Here is a 21,486-nt window from a genome sequence, read left to right on the forward strand (position 1 = left end):
ATTATAAGTAAAATACAATGTTTCCATTTTTGGCTTTCCCAAATCAAGTGTAGAGAAAGCAATGCAAAGGAGTGAGAGCTGTACCTGGAGAACAGACACTTTCAGTTGGGGCTTGAATAATGTTCAGGTTTGACAGATGAGACACTAATGCATTCAGAGGAAAATATTATTTGTTCATTAAAATTCAGTTCCTGAATTGCCAATTTACACTAACTGTTTACAGCCTGCTGACCTGCGGGCTCTAATGCGGTAGTGCTGATGAAAATGTGAATAGGGAACAATTTGGCTACTGGAAAGTAATCTTTCTCCCAGTCTCTCCATACCAAATAGAAAATGAAGGTAAATGGGAAGATGATGATATTCACAAGCTGGTGTGGATGTTTCTACAAAAACATATTCTTTAGAACCACGGGGAAGAGGAACTCCCTAACAAAAATTTGACATGTGACTATAAATTCCCTAAGTCATCAATGCTTAGAGAACTTATTCTACCGTTTCTAAAAATCATTGAGGAAATAGTGCATTTGAAAATTTCAGGATCTTTTAGCCTTTTAAAAAGTTTTCATAGGATCAATTATCAAATTCACATCTTTTTATAATTTTTCTCATTTTGTTGTTTTTGAATAAGGTGGGCAGTGATGCTTGGTGAATACAATTTGCAAGCATCTTCAAGATCATAGTGGTAGAATAAAATGCTCCGTCTATTTTTACTTCCTTATTTATTTGACAATTGCTGAATGTATGCTATATTTTAGCATGCTAAGTCCTGAAGAGATTGAGGCTACTGAGATTTCCAGAGGAAGTTTCCCAGATAAATTGAATCTGTCTTGAAAGAGAATTCAGAGTGAAGAGTAAGATTTCTTAAGCCCATTATAAAATCATGAGTCCCTTTCATGAGCTCATGTTGAGAATGGGAAAGAGGATCTGCTCTTCCAATGAGGAGGGAGTATATTTTAGAATTTGAACTCCAAATATTTTTGTTTCTTTGTCAAGGAAGCGTGTAACAAAGATGAACAGGTTTTTTAAAACGGTGCCAATCTCGTGTGCAGAGCGTAAAAACTGCACACAGACGAATAACATAACCTTGCTGTTTTCAGAAAGTCACGGTCAGATTCTGCCCTTTCTCTAGATGTTTGCTGCTTAAATTACTCCTACAGAGAAGGGTGGAAAAGAACATTCGGCCTGGACCTCAGCTCTGCTGTGATTTGAGCATGGACCCACAGGAGGGCAGACTTGCCATGGTGAGAGGCCCCTCTCCTCTCCGCAGCCTCCCTGACAGCCTTAACATCTGTCTCAATCACCAGCATCAAAACCTGGATGGCTCTTGTACATTTTGTTCACCAGGTGCTATAGAAATAGAAATTCCCTGCATTATAGACATCATGGATGGGAATTAACACATATAGCATAATACTCTTTTTTTGTAAATCAATTTGCATTGCCAGAAGGGATCTCTTTTTTTAAATCCCTTTTATTTTCTGTGAACAAGGATTACTGAGGTGAAACGACTCTCCTATGGTCCCCGAGGCAGGAGGTGCAGAGGGAGAGGAAATGCTCTGGTTCCCTAAGTCCAAGACTCATAGTACATAAATCTCAGCACTGCACATCAGGGCTGAGCCAAAAGGAGGGACAAATTGAGTCTCCGATGCTGCACTGGCTATTTGTGTGGATACATAAAACACAGAAGACTTTAATCTTTGATAACATCTGTATGTCTGACCTCTGGTTAATAACTCACAAATAAACACATGGATGTTAAATTTTAAACCTGAAACAACTCACAGGTGGGCCAGGTGGGCCAGGTTTCCCAGGAGGTCCTTCACTGCCCTGCAAGGAATGCACAGATCAAAATGAACAGCTTAGACATTTCTACTCCAGTTTATAAACCAGACTGCTTTCTCAGAGAGCCATTATCTGAAATCCGTAGGACTTGTCATTTTGTTACTGCCTCGCCACACCTTATTCAGCTTGGCTTCTCCTAATCCCAGAAAAAGACATTCCTGCACCACAGGGAAGGTGAAGGTCATCTCCCATGCCCGGTCAGATTCTCACTATGAAACCTGACAAACCAGCTGATCCTGCTCTTGGCTTCCAGGGCAGCTGGGGGAATCTCTCCTCCCTTGAGCACAGGAGCACAGCAAAGTTCCTGTAGCTCTGAGATTGTGACTCACTGGATTAGCCCTCACTTTGAGCCTCACCTCTACCACCTGAACCTTTTGGGAACCAGAGGCATCATCTACATAATTTGTACAAATTAGAAAACCAAAACCCTTGTGCCTATAGGAAGAGGAACTTCTTCCATTTCCTAGGTTAATATCAAACTTTATAACCAAGTCAGACATGTTCTAAGGAACAGAAGTGATGGTGGTTTAGTACTATTTAAGAAAATGGTCCATACAACTTGAACAGACTTCACTTCTCCTACAAGCAGAAGTCTAACTGAAAATGGAATTTGATATAAAGGGATTCAAGTTGAAACTTGAAAGAATGGATTTCACTTCATAGTAAACAGTTATTGTCTCTTGATCTTTAACCAATTGTTCCTGTAACTGCACATTGGTTTTAGAATAGCAGCCTCATAAATTTAAATCCCTCTATTTAAAGGGGAATGGAAATAAATAGTTAATTAAAAATGAATCCAGAGAGCATGAAATATAATGCCCAGGAATTTTGAGGAACTTTAGTCAATTTTCAAAATTTGATGCATTTCATTTCAATACTCACCCATTTTCTAATGTCAAAAGAATCATAAAATTTGTATGCTTACCAATAAAAATAAAGTTTTTCTTGTATCTGCCTAAGAATATGTGAGAATGAACAAGCATATTGTGTCTTTTTCCAAACTGCTTTGATGGTGGTTCTCTCCCTAAAACATAGTCATATTCAACTGACTGCTGGCTGTGTCCTTTGGAGAATTATGTCATAGTTCTCACAAGTCAACAAACAAGGAAAAATATGTGCCTATTGAAAAGACGTTTCCCCCTCTGGCATAATCAAAAGTCATAGTTTCATTCTTACTTGTGCCCCTAAGCCCATCTCAGAGTGGAATTCCCATTAACTTCAAAACAAGTCTATGACTGAATAATTTCCATACAGAACAGAGGAAAAAGGCTGATGGGGTTGGGCAAGCTCTTCAGGATATTACAGAAAAAGAAGTGCTAAGACTAGGGTAAGCACATTGTTTCCTTTAAATTTTGTTGTAATTCTTTTGCTCCTTGATGCCATCATATTTCATTTTGTTCAGGGAACGTGTATCCTGACAAGTGGGTGGAAGACACTTATTTCCCCAATCTGAAGAGTAGCATTATTTCAATCATCTGCTGGCTCTGGACCAACACTGCAGGGCCAATTTAGATTCCAAACCAGGTAAACATGAGAAGTCTTCCTGTCTGGGACTCCTCTACTGCTAGTCCTTCCTTCTGACCATAGCAATATGTTTGCCCAATTACTGGCACTCCCAGGAAAGAGTTCCTTAGTGAATTTCTCCTATGACCTTCTAGGGACAGAACTTCCAGACTGTCTCATCAAGATCTTTGGTTATTGGAATCCTTGTGCTGATAGCCATCCAGGTGTCTGGAGCCTTGGCCCTGATAGGGCCTGAATGTTTGTGTCCCTCCAGAATTCACAGGATGAATCTTCAGGGTAATGGAGGTGGGGCCTTTGGGGGGTAATTAGGTCACAAGCAAGCTCAAGGGAACTTAGTTACTTTTGAACTATGTGAGGACACAGCTGGAAGGTGCCATCCACATAAGGAAGCAAGCCCCACCAAACACCAGATCTGCCAGTGCCTTGATTTCATAGTTTCCAAGTTCTGAAACCATGAGAAATAGATGTTGTTTATGAACAGGCAGTTTATAGTATTTTGTTGTAGAAACCTGAATCAACTGTTGCTGGAACTCCCTTGTACAAACCACCTTACCTATACCCTGGGTCTCTGAATCCAGCTTGGACTTTTCCATATGGCACCCATGATCTATTTATCTTTTCCCCTTAGAACATCTCTCTTGCGTTCAGATGATCTTTCAGACTGATGTCCTTCCAAGTCTATTACAAGAATAGCCACTCCCTACATCATTTCTTCCATCAGATTTTATGGATCTTTCAGTAAACTGTCTCACCTTGTTCCTAACCCAAATTCCAATTTGAATGGTAAATGAGGCTTTTCTGCCATACCTTGTCACCCTTTACTCCCATGGGACCAGGATGTCCAGTTCTTCCCACTAAGCCCTGTAAAACAGAAAACTAAGTTTGTTACAAAAACAACTAAATGGCCAAAGGCTATTGGAAGTTGGTTGCTAAAACTTACACATTTTGAAGGTCATTTGATCCTAATTAAATCAGTTCTACAAGCTTATATTTCTTCAGGCTGATACAGCAGCTGTATCCCGCTGATAAGCCCTTGGAAGGGTAAAATTTGTATTTGTGGTCGCTTTTTCACCTTGGCCATCCACATTTAATGACCTTAATTGGAACCTTTTGATACATTTAAGAATCTAGTCTTGCTGTTTAAATGGCAATTTACATAACATTATGCCTTTCTAAATGAGCTATAATTTTGGTAGCGATCAACATTTTAAATACTCTAAGACAGGGCAGAATTAACAATGTGCATATTGAGTTATGTGATCTGCATTTTACCAGTGGAAAATAAAATTTAATTTTAATTAGGAATAGAATGAGCTATAATTTTCATGGTTCCTCTCATAACTCTTTTTCATAACTTTAAATCTGACTACAACTTAAAGTCAGCTTTGTTCTACATATTTTGGTGAAGGCAAAATGATTGAATTATGGCAAACACATCATTAAAAACATTAAGTTAATGAACATGATGTGAACATGATGACATTCCTAGTGTTGTGGTCAAGATTCTATCTGCAAAGGAACTCTAAGAAGGGAAGAGAGAGAAGTTGAGACATGAACTGGGTAGTTAGATTTAGCAAATTAAAATACATTATTTGTCACAAACTTAACACTTATTTCTCTGAAATTCAAATGTAACTCTGTGTCCTGTCTTTGGCCATTCTAGAACAGTAAGAGAGAACTATAAGAGCAAGCGATTGGGTTTGGTAAATGGGAAAAGAAGAGATTCTGTTCTTGGGAGGTCGGGTAACCACATTTGGGTGTCTGAGGGGCAGCGAAAAGTCCTGACTATCATCCTTGGTCTATATTTTCTTCTAGATAATAAATTCTCAGTTATGTTGCCATCTGGATATCTCTTCTAAGGTTAGTGCCAAAACATAACTAAAAAATAGAATGTTCTTTATATCAAATTTCTATTGCAAATGGAAGTTTAATCTCAGCCAGCTTTCTGGTCTGGTAGAGTTCTGAGGACAAGACTCCAGGATCCTGACCATCCTTAAGTAATACGAAATGAAAATCTGAGATGTTGGATAGTTCTACTTTTCTAGGCAATGACTGGACAATCTACATGGAAGTACAGAAAACAAGAGACAATGAGGAATATTTATCTTGTATGATAAATTTTCTACTCACAGGTATGAGCTGTGAGTAGAAAAGTTTTAGCAAATACTTACAGGGGGTCCAGTAGGACCCATAGCACCTGGAATGCCTGGAATTCCTTGAAGACCCTAGAAGAGATAATTTCTACCATAAAATCTATTATAAGGAAAAAAGCATTTTAATCAAATATTTTTATTATTGAAAATTAAACATATTTTAGCTAAACAAGAACCACAATACATATCCTGTATTAATTTTAATTTTTAAAGAGTAAAGATGATAGGTTAAGATGCCAAGATGTGGAATTTGTGACAGACATACTTTTATCTGTTTAGTGATTCAGCAAGCTTTTATGATCTTACAGAGCTAACCCATTAGCAGTAGCATCACTGAAAATCTCATATTATTACAGCATGGAAATACACATTTCAGATTGGCAGAATACCATCAGAGAAATACATGATTGCACTGAAGTTTGCTTCAACTAGTGGAAAAATAGAATATGTTTTATGATATATTTAGTTTAGCTGGTCGGTTCATTATAAGAAGAAATGTGATTTATTGATGAATTCAAATTTGGAATCCTTTTGTGGTTTAAGCATTAAAAAACCCTTCCCCTCCTTGGGTTTGTAGAATAATGCCAGTTATACTAGATAGGATTTTATTTTATTTTTTTGCGGTGCTGGGGATTTGAACCCAGGGCCTTGGGCTTGCGAGGCAAGCACTCTACCAACTGAGCTATATCCCCAGCCCTACAAGATAGGATTTTAAATGCTGATATATTTATACATCAAAGAAGAATTTGCAAGGTTAGTTAGTAACTTGTGTAATAAATTAATTTTGTCCCTTCACCCATAGAATGAGTTAAGTAAATTCACAAAATCTGTAGTATGAAACATTTTAAAACTATCAAAATCATGATTTAGAAAGCTACTGGATGACATGGAAAATGTCACATAGTGTAGGGCCTAAATTTTTGAACAATTATAAATGTATTTCCTAAAAAATGGGATTGATAAACAGACTTTTATTATCATGGCAAAAAGGTAAATGTCTTATCTGGAAACTTCGATGTTAGGTGTGTTTCAGAATTTTGGATTTTCAGATTTCTTGTAAAGGTAACACAGCACCCACTGAGTATTATGCAACACTCCCAGTGGTGCCTGCGGCAGTGCTTTCTAATAAACATGCAAATATTTCTAAGGCAAAACATGATATTCTGATAGAGTGGGAAAAACAGACTAGCTCCGTGTGAGTTCAGGTCAGAGTTCACTGCCTGAAGAATCTGCTGTAGACTTGGGGAAATTTTCTGAGGCTTTTGAGGTTTGGAATTGTGGATAAGAAATTGTGTACCATAATATTACTGTCAGCAGTCTTTCTTGGGAAGTGGGAATAGAGATAACTTTGATCTTTTTAGTACTTTTGTATATTTCCCAAATTTCCTATAACAAACTTAGATCACTTCTATAATCAGAAAAAGATTTCAAATATCCTTTTGTTATTTCAGATAAACTTGTGATCTATTAAGTTCTAGACTGAAGAGCTAGCGGGTGTAGCTCAGTGGTAAGCACTTGCCTCTCATGCACAAGGCCCTGGGATCTATCCCCAACACTAAAGAAAAGTTCAACTTCAAGAGTGAATGGTTCCACTCTTTGAAGATTTGGTTTCCTTTATGGAGCATTTTTTTTTATTATTACCAAGTCATTTTTTATTATAATATAATTGCTTTCCCTTTTATTGTTATGATGTATTAATTTCTATGTATATTATACATTTTAGATGAAGTGAGCATGGTAAAATCACTGCATATTTATTTATGAGCATTCTGTAGGACTGTGAGATGTCTCAGGTTCTTTGCATCAAAGGTTTCAAGGACCAACCTCAGTCAGGTCTCTCCATCCACTGCCAAATGAGATCATATGTTACTTCAGGTTTATTCATATGATATGAAGATATTTTGAGAATCTCCTTGAATATGCTGGAATTCCTCATGAAATAAATCTTGGGCAAAATCTCATATATGCATGTGTTAAAAAATGTAGACATATTTATGTTCAAGATTTTACCCATCTCCGTGGCAATGCTATGTGTGTACGTGTGTAAGTGTGGACTGTACACATCAGTGTGGTGTACTGGCTCTTTTTATATCCCCACCATTAACTTTATCACTTTATAAAAGAGTTTATACTTTTATCAATGGAAAGGAAAATTTTTCCCTTGGGAATGATACTTTTAAATGACAAAATTATTATTACATGTTATACCATAAATTTATTTATCTCAAAATACCTACATTCCTACATTTCAATAAAATTTTATGTGTACATATACAAGATATGTATTTTTTTTTGTTACTTTTAGTCTCAGTCTAGAGATGCTGAGTGAGATTTTTAGGTAGTATAATTTATAAACTTGGGACTCATTAACCTTTGATGACCACATTAAACTTTAAAATAAACCTCAGTCCATAAAAAAAAAAAAAAACATTCTCAGCAGTCTTTCTCTAAACAAGATGAAATTTTGTAGTAAGGGTAAAAGTTACTATGGGTGCATAAAGGGCAATAAGATAATTTTAGAAGACAAGATGATCATTAAAGAAGACAAATACATATTAAAGAGTAGGACAGTCAATTTAGCATACAGTGCCAAACTTAAATACAAATTAAAATTTATTGCATAGATATTCAGGGATCATTAGAGTCAAGTTATTTCTCTGCTTTGATATTTTGATTTTGCAAGGCCTAGCTAAGTGGCTACTAAGATATTTATTTTTCTGTTGCTTTAGTTTATGGCTAAATGACTGACAATATTTTCTAAACCTTATTTGTCAATTATTATCCTAAAATATCGTAAGAAGATTTGCATTACAAGCAAGAATTCACTTTGATGATAAGACAGAGGTCTGTGCCTATTAGCATAAGTTGCTATCTTGAGATATGCAATAATCTCTGTGAAAAAATGTGGAGGATAATGTTACTCTTCTAAAAGCAGTAAGTAAATAGCCATTTTAAAATAGGCAACTCTTGTAAGTTCCCAAACAGATTAAATTGAAGACATTAAAACTAGAGGTCCTAGTTTTAAAGAGAGTGGCTGTCTCGCTAGATCTTTTCCACTAAGAGTAGAATAGATATTTGAGATTTTGTAAGATTAGAGATTGTGTAGTTAATTTAATAGAGTCTGTTGGCCAGTTGAAACTGCATATGTTCTTGGTCAAAATTTTATTTACTTAAATCAAAAAACTGGAATTTCAGGGAGTATCTGAGTCCATGAAGAAGACAAGATTGTTTGTTCTTATTGATCTTTTGGAGAGAGAAAAGACAAAAGACACATTGCCCTATTCCTCTCAAAGGGTTCAAGTGAGTCAATAAGTTACTTCAGGCTTATTTATATTACTCATGTTAAGAACAAGGAAGAACAATCTACTGAACTTGCTGGAATTCCCTATGTTCCCCATGAGTTTGTACAAAATTTCGTGTATTTCACATCAAAGAGCCCATGAGGTGAGCATAGAAAGCAAAGTAGCAGAGGAATGGTGACACTGGATTTCAGTTCATCAAGATAGCAAAGTACCTTGCAGAATCAAAAATCAACTTCCAGTGAATTTTACTTAGAGTTGTTTATACCCCCCATTTCCAATTATTTCCTCATCCTTTTTTTTTTTTTATTACCTTCTCAATTACATCTAAAGCTTACTTCTTGAATCTAGGCAGTTAAAAGCTGTTGGACTATTAAAATCCATTATTATGCTTATACTTTAGTGAAACCTTCTGTGGAACTTGAGGAAGCAAAAGCTCATTAACTTTTACTTATTTTAAAAACAAAATGCCTTTAATGTTTTATTTATAGATAAAAATTAATGCTATATTTCTCATTCTTTAATTTTTAACTCAGGAAAAAGAAACCAAACCGAGCCTCAAAGTTTTCTAGAACAGAATCAATTTTAATTAAAAATAATAATACATGAGGATAATTTGTAATGTGAAATATAACTCCAACTAAAAAATAGATCTACTTTATACCATTATAATTTTCTGCACTAACATCAAGGTTAATATATGCCAGATGGCTTACTTACTTTCATTAAGAACTATTAGCATCAAAACTGTTTAAACTAACAACAATTCATCATTCTAATTGGTTTTTCTAAGAGTTAATGTGAATTATGCAGGACAAGAATGATATCCTGAGCATCATTGTGGCTTAGAGTCAGAAAATTGTATCATTATCTCAAAAGCACATTTGAATTGAATCTTTAGTCTAGGAGGTGAGAAGCTGATCTAAACTAGTCTACTCAGATCCTTTTGATAATTTATTTTCCTCAAGATTATGGATATTGAGTAGAGAAACAAACAAACCAAGATCATTAAAACTGAATCATGCTACAGCAGTATCCCAGAGAAGTTCTTTGGAGTTTTGGTGCTTCCCTTATTATTGGGCTGGCGCTTCTACTCTTCCTTCAATCCTCTTAGCTACCCTGGTTTCCTTTTAGTAAGTTCCCTCTTCCAGCTTCCCCTTATTCTTATTGTGAGAGAGCTGGAACTGTCATCTGCTACATGGAAACAGAAAACCCATAGGTGACATATTAACTTTGTGTCTTGTCTCTAAACCTGTACCACTGGTAATAAACATGAACATATAATTGTTTTAAGTGAAAGTTTTACCATTTATAAAGACCTACATAGTCATTTTTTAAAAATCAGTTTTGGCATTAATTCTGAGCTATGGAAAAACCGGTGTCTTTCTTCTGTTGAGTCAAGGAAAGAGAATCAGCAATAGGACTTTTAGCAGAGAAGACTCTTACCTCTTCACCTCTCTCCCCAGGTATACCAGGGTAGCCCCGCTCTCCTTTACTTCCCTAGAAAGACAGTGCGTTCAATAAATATACTCAATCATTTTGTTATCTTTTGAAACAATGAAAAAAAAAAAAAACAAAACTCTTATCAGGACACTTGGGGGATGTAATTTGTGCTGGGTCAGGGAACAAATTGATTACAAAGGGCTTTTACCCCACTTTTAACCCATATTTAAAAGTAGTGTAATTTAAAATGGGGATTTCTTTTTTCACCCAATTGAGAGTCCCACAGAAGACAAACTTTCTTACTTTTGGTCCCTCTCTGCCTGGAATTCCTGGAGGACCCCGTGGTCCTATATCACCCTAGAGGACAGAGAAGTAAAAGAACTGAGAGAATGTACCTGTGCTCCACAGGCTCCCTAAACACTCAGTCGGCCTTCTTACCTTCCTGGAGATGGAATCATACTTTCCAGGCTCACCAGGACCTCCTTCATCTCCTTTGTTGCTTTTCAGCCCAGGGACACTGGCTTGGCAGTTGCCACAGAAATTCTAATGAGTATAAAAATAAGGCTACTGAGAGATATTAAAAAGTGAGGTTGGTATATAGAAGAAAGAAACTAGTTCCCTATCTCTCACTCTGCACAAAAGTCAAAGTGAATCAAAGACTTAGGAATTAGACCAGAAGCTTTGCAACTGCTAGAGGAAAACGTAGGGTCAACACTTCATCATATTGGTGTAGGCACTGGTTTCCTTAACGAGACCCTTAATGCTCAAGAAATAAAACCAAGAATCACTAAGTGGAATGCCATCAAATTAAAAAGCTTCTGCAGAGCAAAGGAAGTGATTAAGAGCATAAAGAGAGCATCTACAGAATGGGAGAAAATCTTTGCCAGCTTCTCTGACAGAAGATAATATCCAGAATATATAAAGAACTCAATAAAGTTCAACACCAAAAAACCAAAACCAAGGGCTGGGGATATAACTCAGTTTGTAGAGTTCTTGCTGTCAAGCACAAAGCCCTGGGTTCAATCTCCAGCACCACAAAAAAAAAAAAAAAAAAAAAAAAAAAAAAAGGCAAAAGAACTAAACAGACATTTTTCAAAATAAACACAAATGACCAATAAATATATGGAAAAAATGTTCAGCATCTCTAGAAATCAGGGAAATGCAAGTCCAAACTACACTAAGATTTCATCCCACTCCCAGTCAGAATGGTAATTATCAAGAATACAAATAATAATAAATGCTGGTGAGAAAGTGGGCAGAAAGGTTACACTCATACTTTTCAGTGGGACTGCAAATTATACAACCAGTCTGGAAGGCAGAATGGAGATTCCTCAAAAAAATTAGGAATGGAACCATCAAATGACCCAGCTATTCCACGCCTTGGTATTTATTTTAAAGAAACCTAAAATTAGCATACTATAGAGATATAGTCACAACAATGCTTACAGCAACACAATTTATAATAGCCAAATTATGGAACTAGCCCATATGCCTGTCATTACATGACTAGATTAGGAAAATTTGGTATATATACACAATGGAGTTTTACTCAGCCATAAAAAATAAAAGTATGGCATTTGCCAGTAAGTGAATGGAAATGGAGAATACCATGCTAAGTGAAATAAACCAGACTCAGAAAATCAAGGGTCAAATGTTTTATCTCATATGTGGTAACTAGAGCAAAACAAGGGAAAAGAAGGGGTGGGGGGGATCAGATATCATGAAGATATAGGGAAGATCAGTGGAGTAGGAGAAAGGGAGGGAGAAGAGGTGGGAAAGGGGAAAAATATAAATATACCACAGTGAATTCCACCTTTACGCATATGTAGAAAGTACCAATCAAAAATAAATGAGCAACAGGAAGATTAGTAGAGTAGAGGGAGGAGAACGTCAGGAGAAAGGAGGGGTGGGAAAAAGGGGGGAACAGGGATGCAAATGGAGTAAGTCAAATTTCAGGCATGTATGATTTTGTTAAAATGAACACAACTACCATGTATAATTATAATGCTCTAATAAAATAATAAATTGAGTCTGAAGGATGAATGGGTCTGCTAGAAAGCCTGATATAAATTAGCAGACCAATTAATACTTGTTGAGTGAATAAATAAATACATAATCAGGGGTTTTCAATTAAAAAAGTGAGGTTGATCTGATTTGAGGTTATATCGAATCTCTGTCAGAGATGAGTGATATAGCAATTACAAGGTCACTCTGCTTTCAGAAACTTATACAACTTGAAAAGATGTTCGTTTGGAAGAAGAAAATTTTCAAAGTTGATCAGTAATTTTCTGTGATATTGGTGAGGATTTATTTTAAAAATATCACTCTGATTATGTTTAAATGGAAGGTTCCAAATAAATAAGGAAAGGATCTATAAGTCAAGAAAAAAGACTTGAGTTTCAGTTGCTTAGCAACATATTTAAAAAGGGAGGTGGTATTAAAGTTTGGAATAAACAAGATTACAGGGAACATACAGTCAATAACATAGGTCATTAAAAGGCAAAGAAAAAGCTGGGAAGAAACAAATTAGTTGGAAAACCTTCCACAGGGCTTACTAACATTTTATTTGTCAGTGGAAGCACTCATGTGAATAAGTCACCGGAGTGACCTGGACTTGACTCCAATGTCACATCCAAGAGAAGATCAGAAATCTAAGTGGAATTACCTTTCTGTTGCATTCTCTGTAACCTTTAGCTGGTCTGGAAAGGCTTGAATTTATGTGTCTGAGCTAACAGGATAAACATAAAACTTATCACATAGCTAAAGGAAATGGGTGTGTGAAAAACCCTGTAAAGACTTATTTTTAAACACTGTAGGAATAAGAATATGATCAGGAAAACTCTAAACACCAAATACATACTTAGAACTTGAATCTTTTGATTGATTCAATTCAGTAAATATTTCTGCTGGCTTATTGTGCAAATCATTGTGCTATTCACTCGGAATATAAACTAAATCATACGTACACATCTACAGCCCAAGTGTTTTTGCGTGTGTAGATGTGCACACTATCCATTCATACATAAATAAGGGGTGAACATAAAGGACAAGATTTTCATCTGAGAGTCACTCAGTGTATCACGAAGAAATGATAATATAACCTTATCAGTCCCTCAATCTGTTTTACAGATAAAATATAGGAAGAAAAATTGTAGCAAAATTAATTCTTTATAAGCTATATAATAGGTAGAAAAAATTTTATTTAACAGGATAACAGGTGTTAGGGCAATTGTTAGCTTTGAATTTTATAGCTCATTTTGTAAAATCCCATGACATAAAAAATAGCCTTGTAAGCTAGCTGTTTATTGAGCAGTCCTGGTTTTCATCCTGGAACTGACCAGGGTGATATAGTGAGAAAGGATTAGATTTCACAGTAGTGAGCTAGGGTGGGTAAACACCCATCAAAGGAAAGCTGTGGCTTCAGAGGACAGGGTTATCTCCTCAAGGGGGTTAATGACATTGTTCCTTCCCTGTGGCTCTCAGAGTGCACATCCACCTCCATACCCAAAGGTTAATAAAGAAGAGAATGGGGAAATACAGATTAGTTTTACTATCTTAAAGATGTTCTGCCATTTAAAAACCAGACCAAGCATTAACTCAATTTCCAGTAAATATTTTCTTTTTTCTTTTTTCTGGATATTAAACCATAACTTTTTACATAGCAACAGAATACCTTGAACAAGGCACCGATGTCTCCCAAGAGAGGAAGGGCAATCTGTGGTTAAGGAGAAAAATAAAAAATATATTGTTATATACTGTTACGAGTTGGATCTCGAAGTATCTCTCAAAGGTCAGTTGATGGCGCTATTGGGAGCTGGTGGTACTTTTAAGAGGTGGAAGAAAGTCACTAGGGTGTGACTTTGAAGGGGATACTGGCACCTCAGCAACTCCTTCTCTCTCTCTGCTTCCTGGTCACCTTCAGGTGAACAGCCTCCTCTACCACATGCTTCCCTCCATGATGTTCTATCTTACCACAGGTCCAAAGCAATGGGGTCAAAGGGATATGGATTGAAACTTCTGAAACCATAAGCCAAAATAAGTTTTCCTTCCCTGAAGTTGTTTATCTCAGGTATTTTGTCACAGTGATACAAAGCTGACTAACATGTATACATGTACATAAACACAATACAAAGCAAGAATATAACACAATGTAGATTTTTTTGTTTTCAAAATGTAATGTCAGTTGAGATTCAGAACATGGGGCTTCTAAAGTCTCACTGTCAGGATAATTGGCTCAACATTATGCTTCATGTCAAGAAACAGACTTGACACTGATGGAATGAGAACTATTTTGAGAAACATTCACGATTCTTTCACCATGAACATGCAAACTTATAACTGTTTTGATTCTACATCTCTACATTTTCATGACATGGCAACCTTTGTTACTGGTTTTAATACCACAAAAAGAAAAATAGTTTATTACTAGGAAATTACTCCTCTGCCAAGCACGTTATTCGGCTGTTAGAAACATGAAGAGTACAGGAAAAGTTTGCCTTGTTCTCAAGGAGGTTCAAAAGAGCCTTCAGTTGGAATAAGTGATGGACAAGACAGACACAAAAGGAACTTGGGCTATGTTTTGACCATATGTCTTAAAATGTGCTTTCTAGAGACACTCTATAAACTCAGGTAACACTACAAGATTCCCAGATGAGGCACACACATTCACTTGATTGTGGAGGTAAAGTAAGGCCAGACTATACCTCTGCATGTGTATTACAAAGGAACATAAAGCCCAAACAGTGTGGGAGGTAGAAAGGATTTGTGAGGCTTAGAACTGAGAGGCCAGATTTGGATTTTGTTACACAAAATTCTTAATACAATGTCATGTACCATATGGCCTGTCAAAGTATAACCACTGATTCTGAAGTTATTTAAAGGGATTTCGCTGTCACTCAAAGCAAGGTTTAACCTAAAACAAAACTTTGGGACACACATTTAGTGCCTACACCCATTTTCCAAGAGCCTACTCAAGCCAGTTTTCATAATTTAATCCATCTTCGCATTTTAAAGCCATAGAATCAGTAAATATGTACTATATTGTAAGTAACTTACCTGCAAACTTTCATTTAGAAAAATGAAATTCATTTAGTCAATAGCATTAGAAAGAATAGAAATTGTGGCTATACATTTTATTTCAATTTTCCATGGAACTGAGATATTATATGCTAAGGCTCAGCCTGGGGCAAAATTGTATAGCTGAATTATACCCTTAGGAAATAAGCATTCATCACACACACAAAAATGCTGACCCAGCTTGAATTTTTTTCCCTCTACAAAATAATGGGGATAAACAAAATCACCAAGCAGTCACTGAACATTCTAATTAGTTTGGACAGCAAAATTTGCTTGGTAGGCTGTTGGCTTCTGGGTGCATTAATGATACATAAATCAGGAAAGTCTGTGTACATACCGGGTCACCTGGGGGGCCTGGCAGTCCTGGCTTTCCATCCCTCCCGGGAGCTCCCTGAAAACAGAGGCGTCATGTTCAAATCTTTGCAAGTTGGCATAGTTGCAGATTAAAACAGAGGTGGGGGGAGGGGATAAATAAAGAAGGTTCTTACATCATTTCCTGGAGTCCCTGGAGTTCCTGGCAACCCAGGGAGACCTCGAGGACCCTGGAAAGGGAATAAAATGAAAGTAGTTATTTACAAGAACATTCTTTCAGTAATTTCCCCAAGAAAACAAACTAGATTTGTTTTGTTGGATAACTTAGTTAAATAGCATACCTGAATACCTGGCTCTCCAGTTGGTCCTTGGGAGCCCTATGTAAAATGAGATAAAATGATCAAAATTCTACCAGGAATGCCCATGAATTATCCCACTGAGATAAAAGATGAAGTACTATAATTTACTTAGTGGCCACCAACCACACTCTGGTAACTGTAAAACTGACTACAACTTTGGGTGGTAGATAAACACTTCACCAAAAACCTGTTGCTAAAAACCTCATAATTTTGCTCAGATACCTGGGATGTCTCTCATTCCATCCCACATGGCTGCACACTCAAGAGTGCAGAAGCAGCACATCCAAATTCTAACTGACCATAAACTGACCACCAACAGGGATAACTGGCCAGGGCTGCCTTTCCCTTTCTTCATTCTACTTTGAGTCTTTTCTCTTTGAAGAAATGACCAGAACTAGGGTTTGGTGATGGGAATGGGAAGTAAAGCATCAGTTATTATTTTCTACTTTTAGAAAATTGGAATTTGGAATAACAACAATGAGGCTGAGATGATCAGAGAACATAGGATACTAGTTTTATCCCTATTAAATGTTCATGGACCACTGAATTAGCAATTTACAACTTAAGTGAAGAGCTACTTTCTTAGTAGTTGATTTCAGTAACTGTTCACTGAAACTGTTCTTTCTTATATTTTAAAATATATATTCATATCACTATTATTATCAAAATCTTTGGTTCCCTTTCTATCTATACTGTGTCCCTAGTGATTTTTTCTTTAAACTCAACACCTCCTTAATAAATTCATGATTTGTGTGCACACATACAGATGTATCTGGGTGTATGTGTGGGCATGCTTTGTTGTTGCTTTTACTTTATTTTTTCATCTCAGTGGTTTTTTACATTTTGTTGATATGGTTTGAACGTTTCCTCCAAGGTTCATGTGTTGGAAACTTAGTCTCCAAATTCATTTAATGTTAATTGGAAGTGGGACCTTTGGGAGGCAATTAGGATTAGATGAAGTCATGAGAGTGGAGCTTCCATAATAGTATTAGTAGTTTTATGAAAAGGTGAAAGACCCAAGCTAGATAGCTAGTTCTGTCTTGCCATGTGACACCCTCAGCCATGTTATGATGCAGCAAGAAGGTCCTCACCAGATGCTAGACTTCCCATCCTCCAGAACCATAAGCTAAATAAACTTTTATTCTTTATACATTATCCAGTCTCTGGTATTCTATTATAGCAACAGAAAATGGACTAAAACATTTGCCCTAGAAAATCAAACACCAGTCATATACAACATAACCTATCAGTATTTATGCTTGTTTTTAACTTTCATGACAATGTCAATATAAGGTTGTGATATTGTGATATAATAAAAATATGTATTTGGTCCCTGCCCTTGTTTTCTGGCACAGAGGATCCCAAACCCTCAAATATCTTTAGCAATAGGATTGCTAGAAGAAACTGTAGCATTTCATCTTTGAATCTGGTTTCTGACAGAGAACTCTTAATATCTAGGAATTTCCTGGGTAATAGGAGTATCTTTTGTTCTAATGAGGTGACTCTATATATACTTCATCACTTTAAATATTAACTTCTTAATTAAAAATAAGCAGTGATATTTAATAACCTAATATGAGGCATTTATATCATCTTAAGAACATGTATTTGTACTTTCTAGTATATAAATAAAAGTATAAAGGGTTAAATGATTGCTAATCCAAAAATCAGTGTATCTCTAACCAGCAGCTTAAAGTCAATCAACAGTGAACATTCTGTCTACACTTAATGATGGACCTTCAAATCCCATCAGTCCTTTCTGGATATTGATCATTTGTATTCCCTCCTCTCACCTTTGTTTTCTTTTCTCCTTATTGACATTGGATTTTGTTTAATAATATTGGATTCCACAGTCAAGAGCTCAGCTGAATTCCACTTACTGTTTTGCCAGGAATTCCTGCCCCTGGTGGGCCCATGTCACCTGGGGAACCCTGGACACCTGGCAGTCCTCTTTCACCCTGTGAAATGAGGTGATTCTGTTAGGACAAGACTCAAGAGACATAGCTTTTTATATTATATTTTGCTTATTATTAATTCTTTTTAAATTGGCTATAATATTTTTATACCTTTGGCCCACGTGGACCAGGTGCTCCAGGATTACCATCTAATCCCTAAAAAAAAAAGAAGTAAATACATTTATTTTTTTAAAAAGGTTAAAAATATCTTAGAAAAAGAGGTTTGACTGCTCTTCATTTTACTTGAATGGACCTTGTTTTATAAGAGGAATAGGAATAGGAAACAAATTTTAATAGGCTATGGATTTTGTACAGTTACTTTAAAATATGAAGCTATTATCTCATTAAAACTATTATCATCATTATTAATTAATATAAATGGTTCAAAGAGATGAGAAAAAATGCTTATATAACTGATGATTCAGTTTTCTATGTCCTTGGAAAAGTCTGGATCACAGAGACTTTCTGCAAATGATAACCTGTGGCGACATCTGTAAAACCTCCAGAGGGAAGTATCAGGCAGTTCAGTTTTAAGAGAGTCCACAAAGGCTTATACTTTAAAAGAAGTGTTGTACTTTACTTGGATCCATAGATCTCTAAGGAATCCATGCAGAAGGTTCAGGGGAGTCTATGAATCTTCCAAATCATATGAAAGCATTGTGTGCATGTATATTTCTTCAGAAGAGAGCCTTTCCTTGCATTAACCTTTAAAAGGGTTATAACTGTGATCTAAAGATGTTTCTTCTTTGGCACACTTAAACTTACACTTGTGCTCTAGAACTGGGAGCCCATATGAAGTCATTAATGAACTTACAAGGGAAACATTAGAAAAAGGGCTGGTACTTACTGGTTCCCCTGGTAGGCTTTTTCCTGGAGGACCGGCCTCACCTTTTGGACCTGGAAGCCCAGGAGGGCCTATAATCCCACCTGGATCTCCCTGAGGAATACAAGATAAGATTCTTACTTTGTTGCTCAGGTTCATGATGGCAACTGGGAAAGCAATAGTTTTCACTGTTTCAAATTGTTATCATAACCAGGCAAACCTTATTCAACTGCTCAATAATATTTACCAAGTGCCTAACTCACAGTAGGCACTGTCCTACTTATCTCAAATACAATGAAATTTTGTAGTGAGTTATATTGCAATAAATTTAGCAGTATCATGTAACATAGACATGTATAAATATAGGCACAAAAGGGGCATATCTATTTGTGAGGTTCTTTGGATAATTCTTGTTCTATTTCCTAATAATGATTCAACATAAACATGCTATTTCCACATAGCATTAATATGCTGTGTCCATGGAAATCCTGAAAGATGAAGAGACTTCTGAGATCTATACCAGAATTGGTAGCTGAGCCTGATAGAGTCTCTGAGTCTTGGCATCTTCATGTCTAAGTTGCTTCATTTTGTCATATGTCATTTCTAGGCAAGAATCAGAGCAGCAGCTGGTACACACCCCCAGGGGAACCATTCACATTGTAGTCTATATGCCAAGCTATCCAAGGTATAGCCCCATGAGCCTGTGCTGTCCTCTCACCTCCCCAGTGTCCTTATGATCCTTGGTCTGTTCCTCCTACCTACCTAAAAGAGAATGAGTAAAATGTGAGCTATACCTTTTCTCCTTTGATGCCTTGTTTTCCTGGGATACCATGTTCTCCTGGCAATCCCTAAAAAAATTCACAATTAATGGGAAAGAGCAATGAGAACATCTCTTATGATAATAACATTTACATATGTACATCTTTACTAAGTGTTTTAACATATTATCTACAAGGGAATGGGTTGATTTTGGCTTGGTAGGTAAAAACATGAGTTGAAAATTTGTAACATGTTGTTTCCACTGAAGGCATCTGAATGTAATGGCTAAGCACTAACAACCAAGGAGAACTGAAGTGTCTTAGCCATATTATTGCCAATAAGTGGGAGAAGGATGGTGGTTGGTAGCATCATGCTATGCTTCAATAAGATAATAGGGTGACTGAGAAAATAAGTTTTTACTGTGTTTTGCCAACAGTGGATCTTTCCCTTTTGATTTTACTCTCTTTTCAGCTCCCACCACTATCATTTAATCTCACTTGAGCATCTTGTGGCCCAGAATTTTCTCTCTTTTCCTAAGATCTTTCCACAAGGTACCTCTGCTGTGGTCCATTAATTGGTGTTAGTGGAAGGAGGTAGCAATAAAAAGCTTTGCTCTGTGAATTAGGATGTTCAAAGTACTGTGCACAATAGGAATGTTGATCAATAGACTCTGAAGGCTCAGGCAGTGAGCATGCTGAACACAGAAAGAGGTCCTGGGCTACTCCCAAGAAGCTGGAAAAAGGGGAGATCCTATATGTTGCCTAGAGATAACTAATAGCAGTCAGTCAGTGACAGAGGAGTGGTGGGCAAGGATTTTTTTTCCTTTTGCTTAGGTGTGGGTTGATGGTAAGCTCTTCATTCCCAAGTTGTCAGAAGGGTGTGGAGGTTGTTCAAGGACCAGAACTGATCTGGGGGAAGAAATGGAAAAATGATTTTGAAGAGCATGAAGGTGTGTATGAGAGAGAGAGAGACTCCACTATACCAAGGTTATAATACAGTCTGAAGGTCTTCCTCCAAGTGCATTACATAAATACTTTCAGCCAAAAGACTTCCTTTTTTGAGGGCTCTTGCTAAAAAACAATAGAAGCTTTCAAAGTGTTTTCTGAGATGAAGATTTGAACCAAAAGCCAAACATATGGGAGATTTTTGCTTTCTCTCTTGGTTTTCCTTATTTATTTTGATATTTCCTATCTCATTGACTATAGGTACACCCTTGACTAGCATGTCCAAGATGATAATTTAGTTAAATTGAGTTTCAAAGACAAATTTGTTAGGGTAATGATACTCCAAAGCACCTCATGTGAGTGTATGAAAGGCCCAGCCTTCAGAAGTGGAGACGAACCAGGTCTTTGGGAAATGTAGCATAACTCAATTACAAGATGTTGACATCTTAAAAACCATATCTTAGTTTTAATTTCATTGAATTAATGAAATTAATTGAAACTATACATACTACATCTCCTGGTGGTCCTCTGGGCCCCATGGAACCTTCAGGTCCTTGCTGACCCTATAAGAGAAGGTGATACATGCTATACCTTTCCTTAAAAATCAGAAAGACTGTACTTGAATATTTGTAAAACATGATGTGAGCTTTACCTGCAGAAAGACTATCCATCATTCCACCTTATGTGTAATTACACTGAATTGTGATTTGGGCTTCCAAGATAGTTTCTAGATGTTTTCTTCTAATGGGTCTGTTTTTTTATCAGCAGCTGATAAGTGGGTAACTTGCCCTACCCACTGGCTGAGAGCACATCACGCTAATCTCTCCTACACCTCTCCAAAACTCTTCTTTCTTAGAATATTCCTGCAGAAATTACACATGGGAAACTCAAATACTCAAGGTTGCAGAATTTTGGTTTAGAAATGAATCCTGACTCCAGTTCCTTTTAAGAATACAGCTAAGGGTCATGAATTTAGCTGACATTGTTTACTCTTAAA

General features: G+C 36.5%; 1 protein-coding gene across 1 annotated transcript in view; it reads right to left on the reverse strand.

The window, feature by feature from the left end:
- Col19a1 (collagen type XIX alpha 1 chain) overlaps positions 1–21,486 on the reverse strand; it is a 321,254-nt gene that overhangs the window by 44,876 nt on the left and 254,892 nt on the right. Inside the window, exons 23-37 of the mRNA XM_047558644.1 lie at positions 20,999–21,052; positions 19,581–19,634; positions 18,811–18,900; positions 18,075–18,119; positions 17,889–17,966; positions 15,991–16,026; positions 15,826–15,879; positions 15,675–15,728; positions 13,935–13,976; positions 10,700–10,804; positions 10,565–10,618; positions 10,265–10,318; positions 5,538–5,591; positions 4,174–4,227; positions 1,783–1,827 (exon numbers count right to left, since the gene is read on the reverse strand). Coding sequence (XP_047414600.1) covers positions 1,783–1,827; positions 4,174–4,227; positions 5,538–5,591; positions 10,265–10,318; positions 10,565–10,618; positions 10,700–10,804; positions 13,935–13,976; positions 15,675–15,728; positions 15,826–15,879; positions 15,991–16,026; positions 17,889–17,966; positions 18,075–18,119; positions 18,811–18,900; positions 19,581–19,634; positions 20,999–21,052 — 873 coding nt within the window. The remainder of the gene's footprint in view (positions 1–1,782; positions 1,828–4,173; positions 4,228–5,537; positions 5,592–10,264; positions 10,319–10,564; positions 10,619–10,699; positions 10,805–13,934; positions 13,977–15,674; positions 15,729–15,825; positions 15,880–15,990; positions 16,027–17,888; positions 17,967–18,074; positions 18,120–18,810; positions 18,901–19,580; positions 19,635–20,998; positions 21,053–21,486) is intronic.

This window comes from Sciurus carolinensis, chromosome 7 (genome assembly GCF_902686445.1).
Source record: "Sciurus carolinensis chromosome 7, mSciCar1.2, whole genome shotgun sequence".
Taxonomy (NCBI): domain Eukaryota; kingdom Metazoa; phylum Chordata; class Mammalia; order Rodentia; family Sciuridae; genus Sciurus; species Sciurus carolinensis.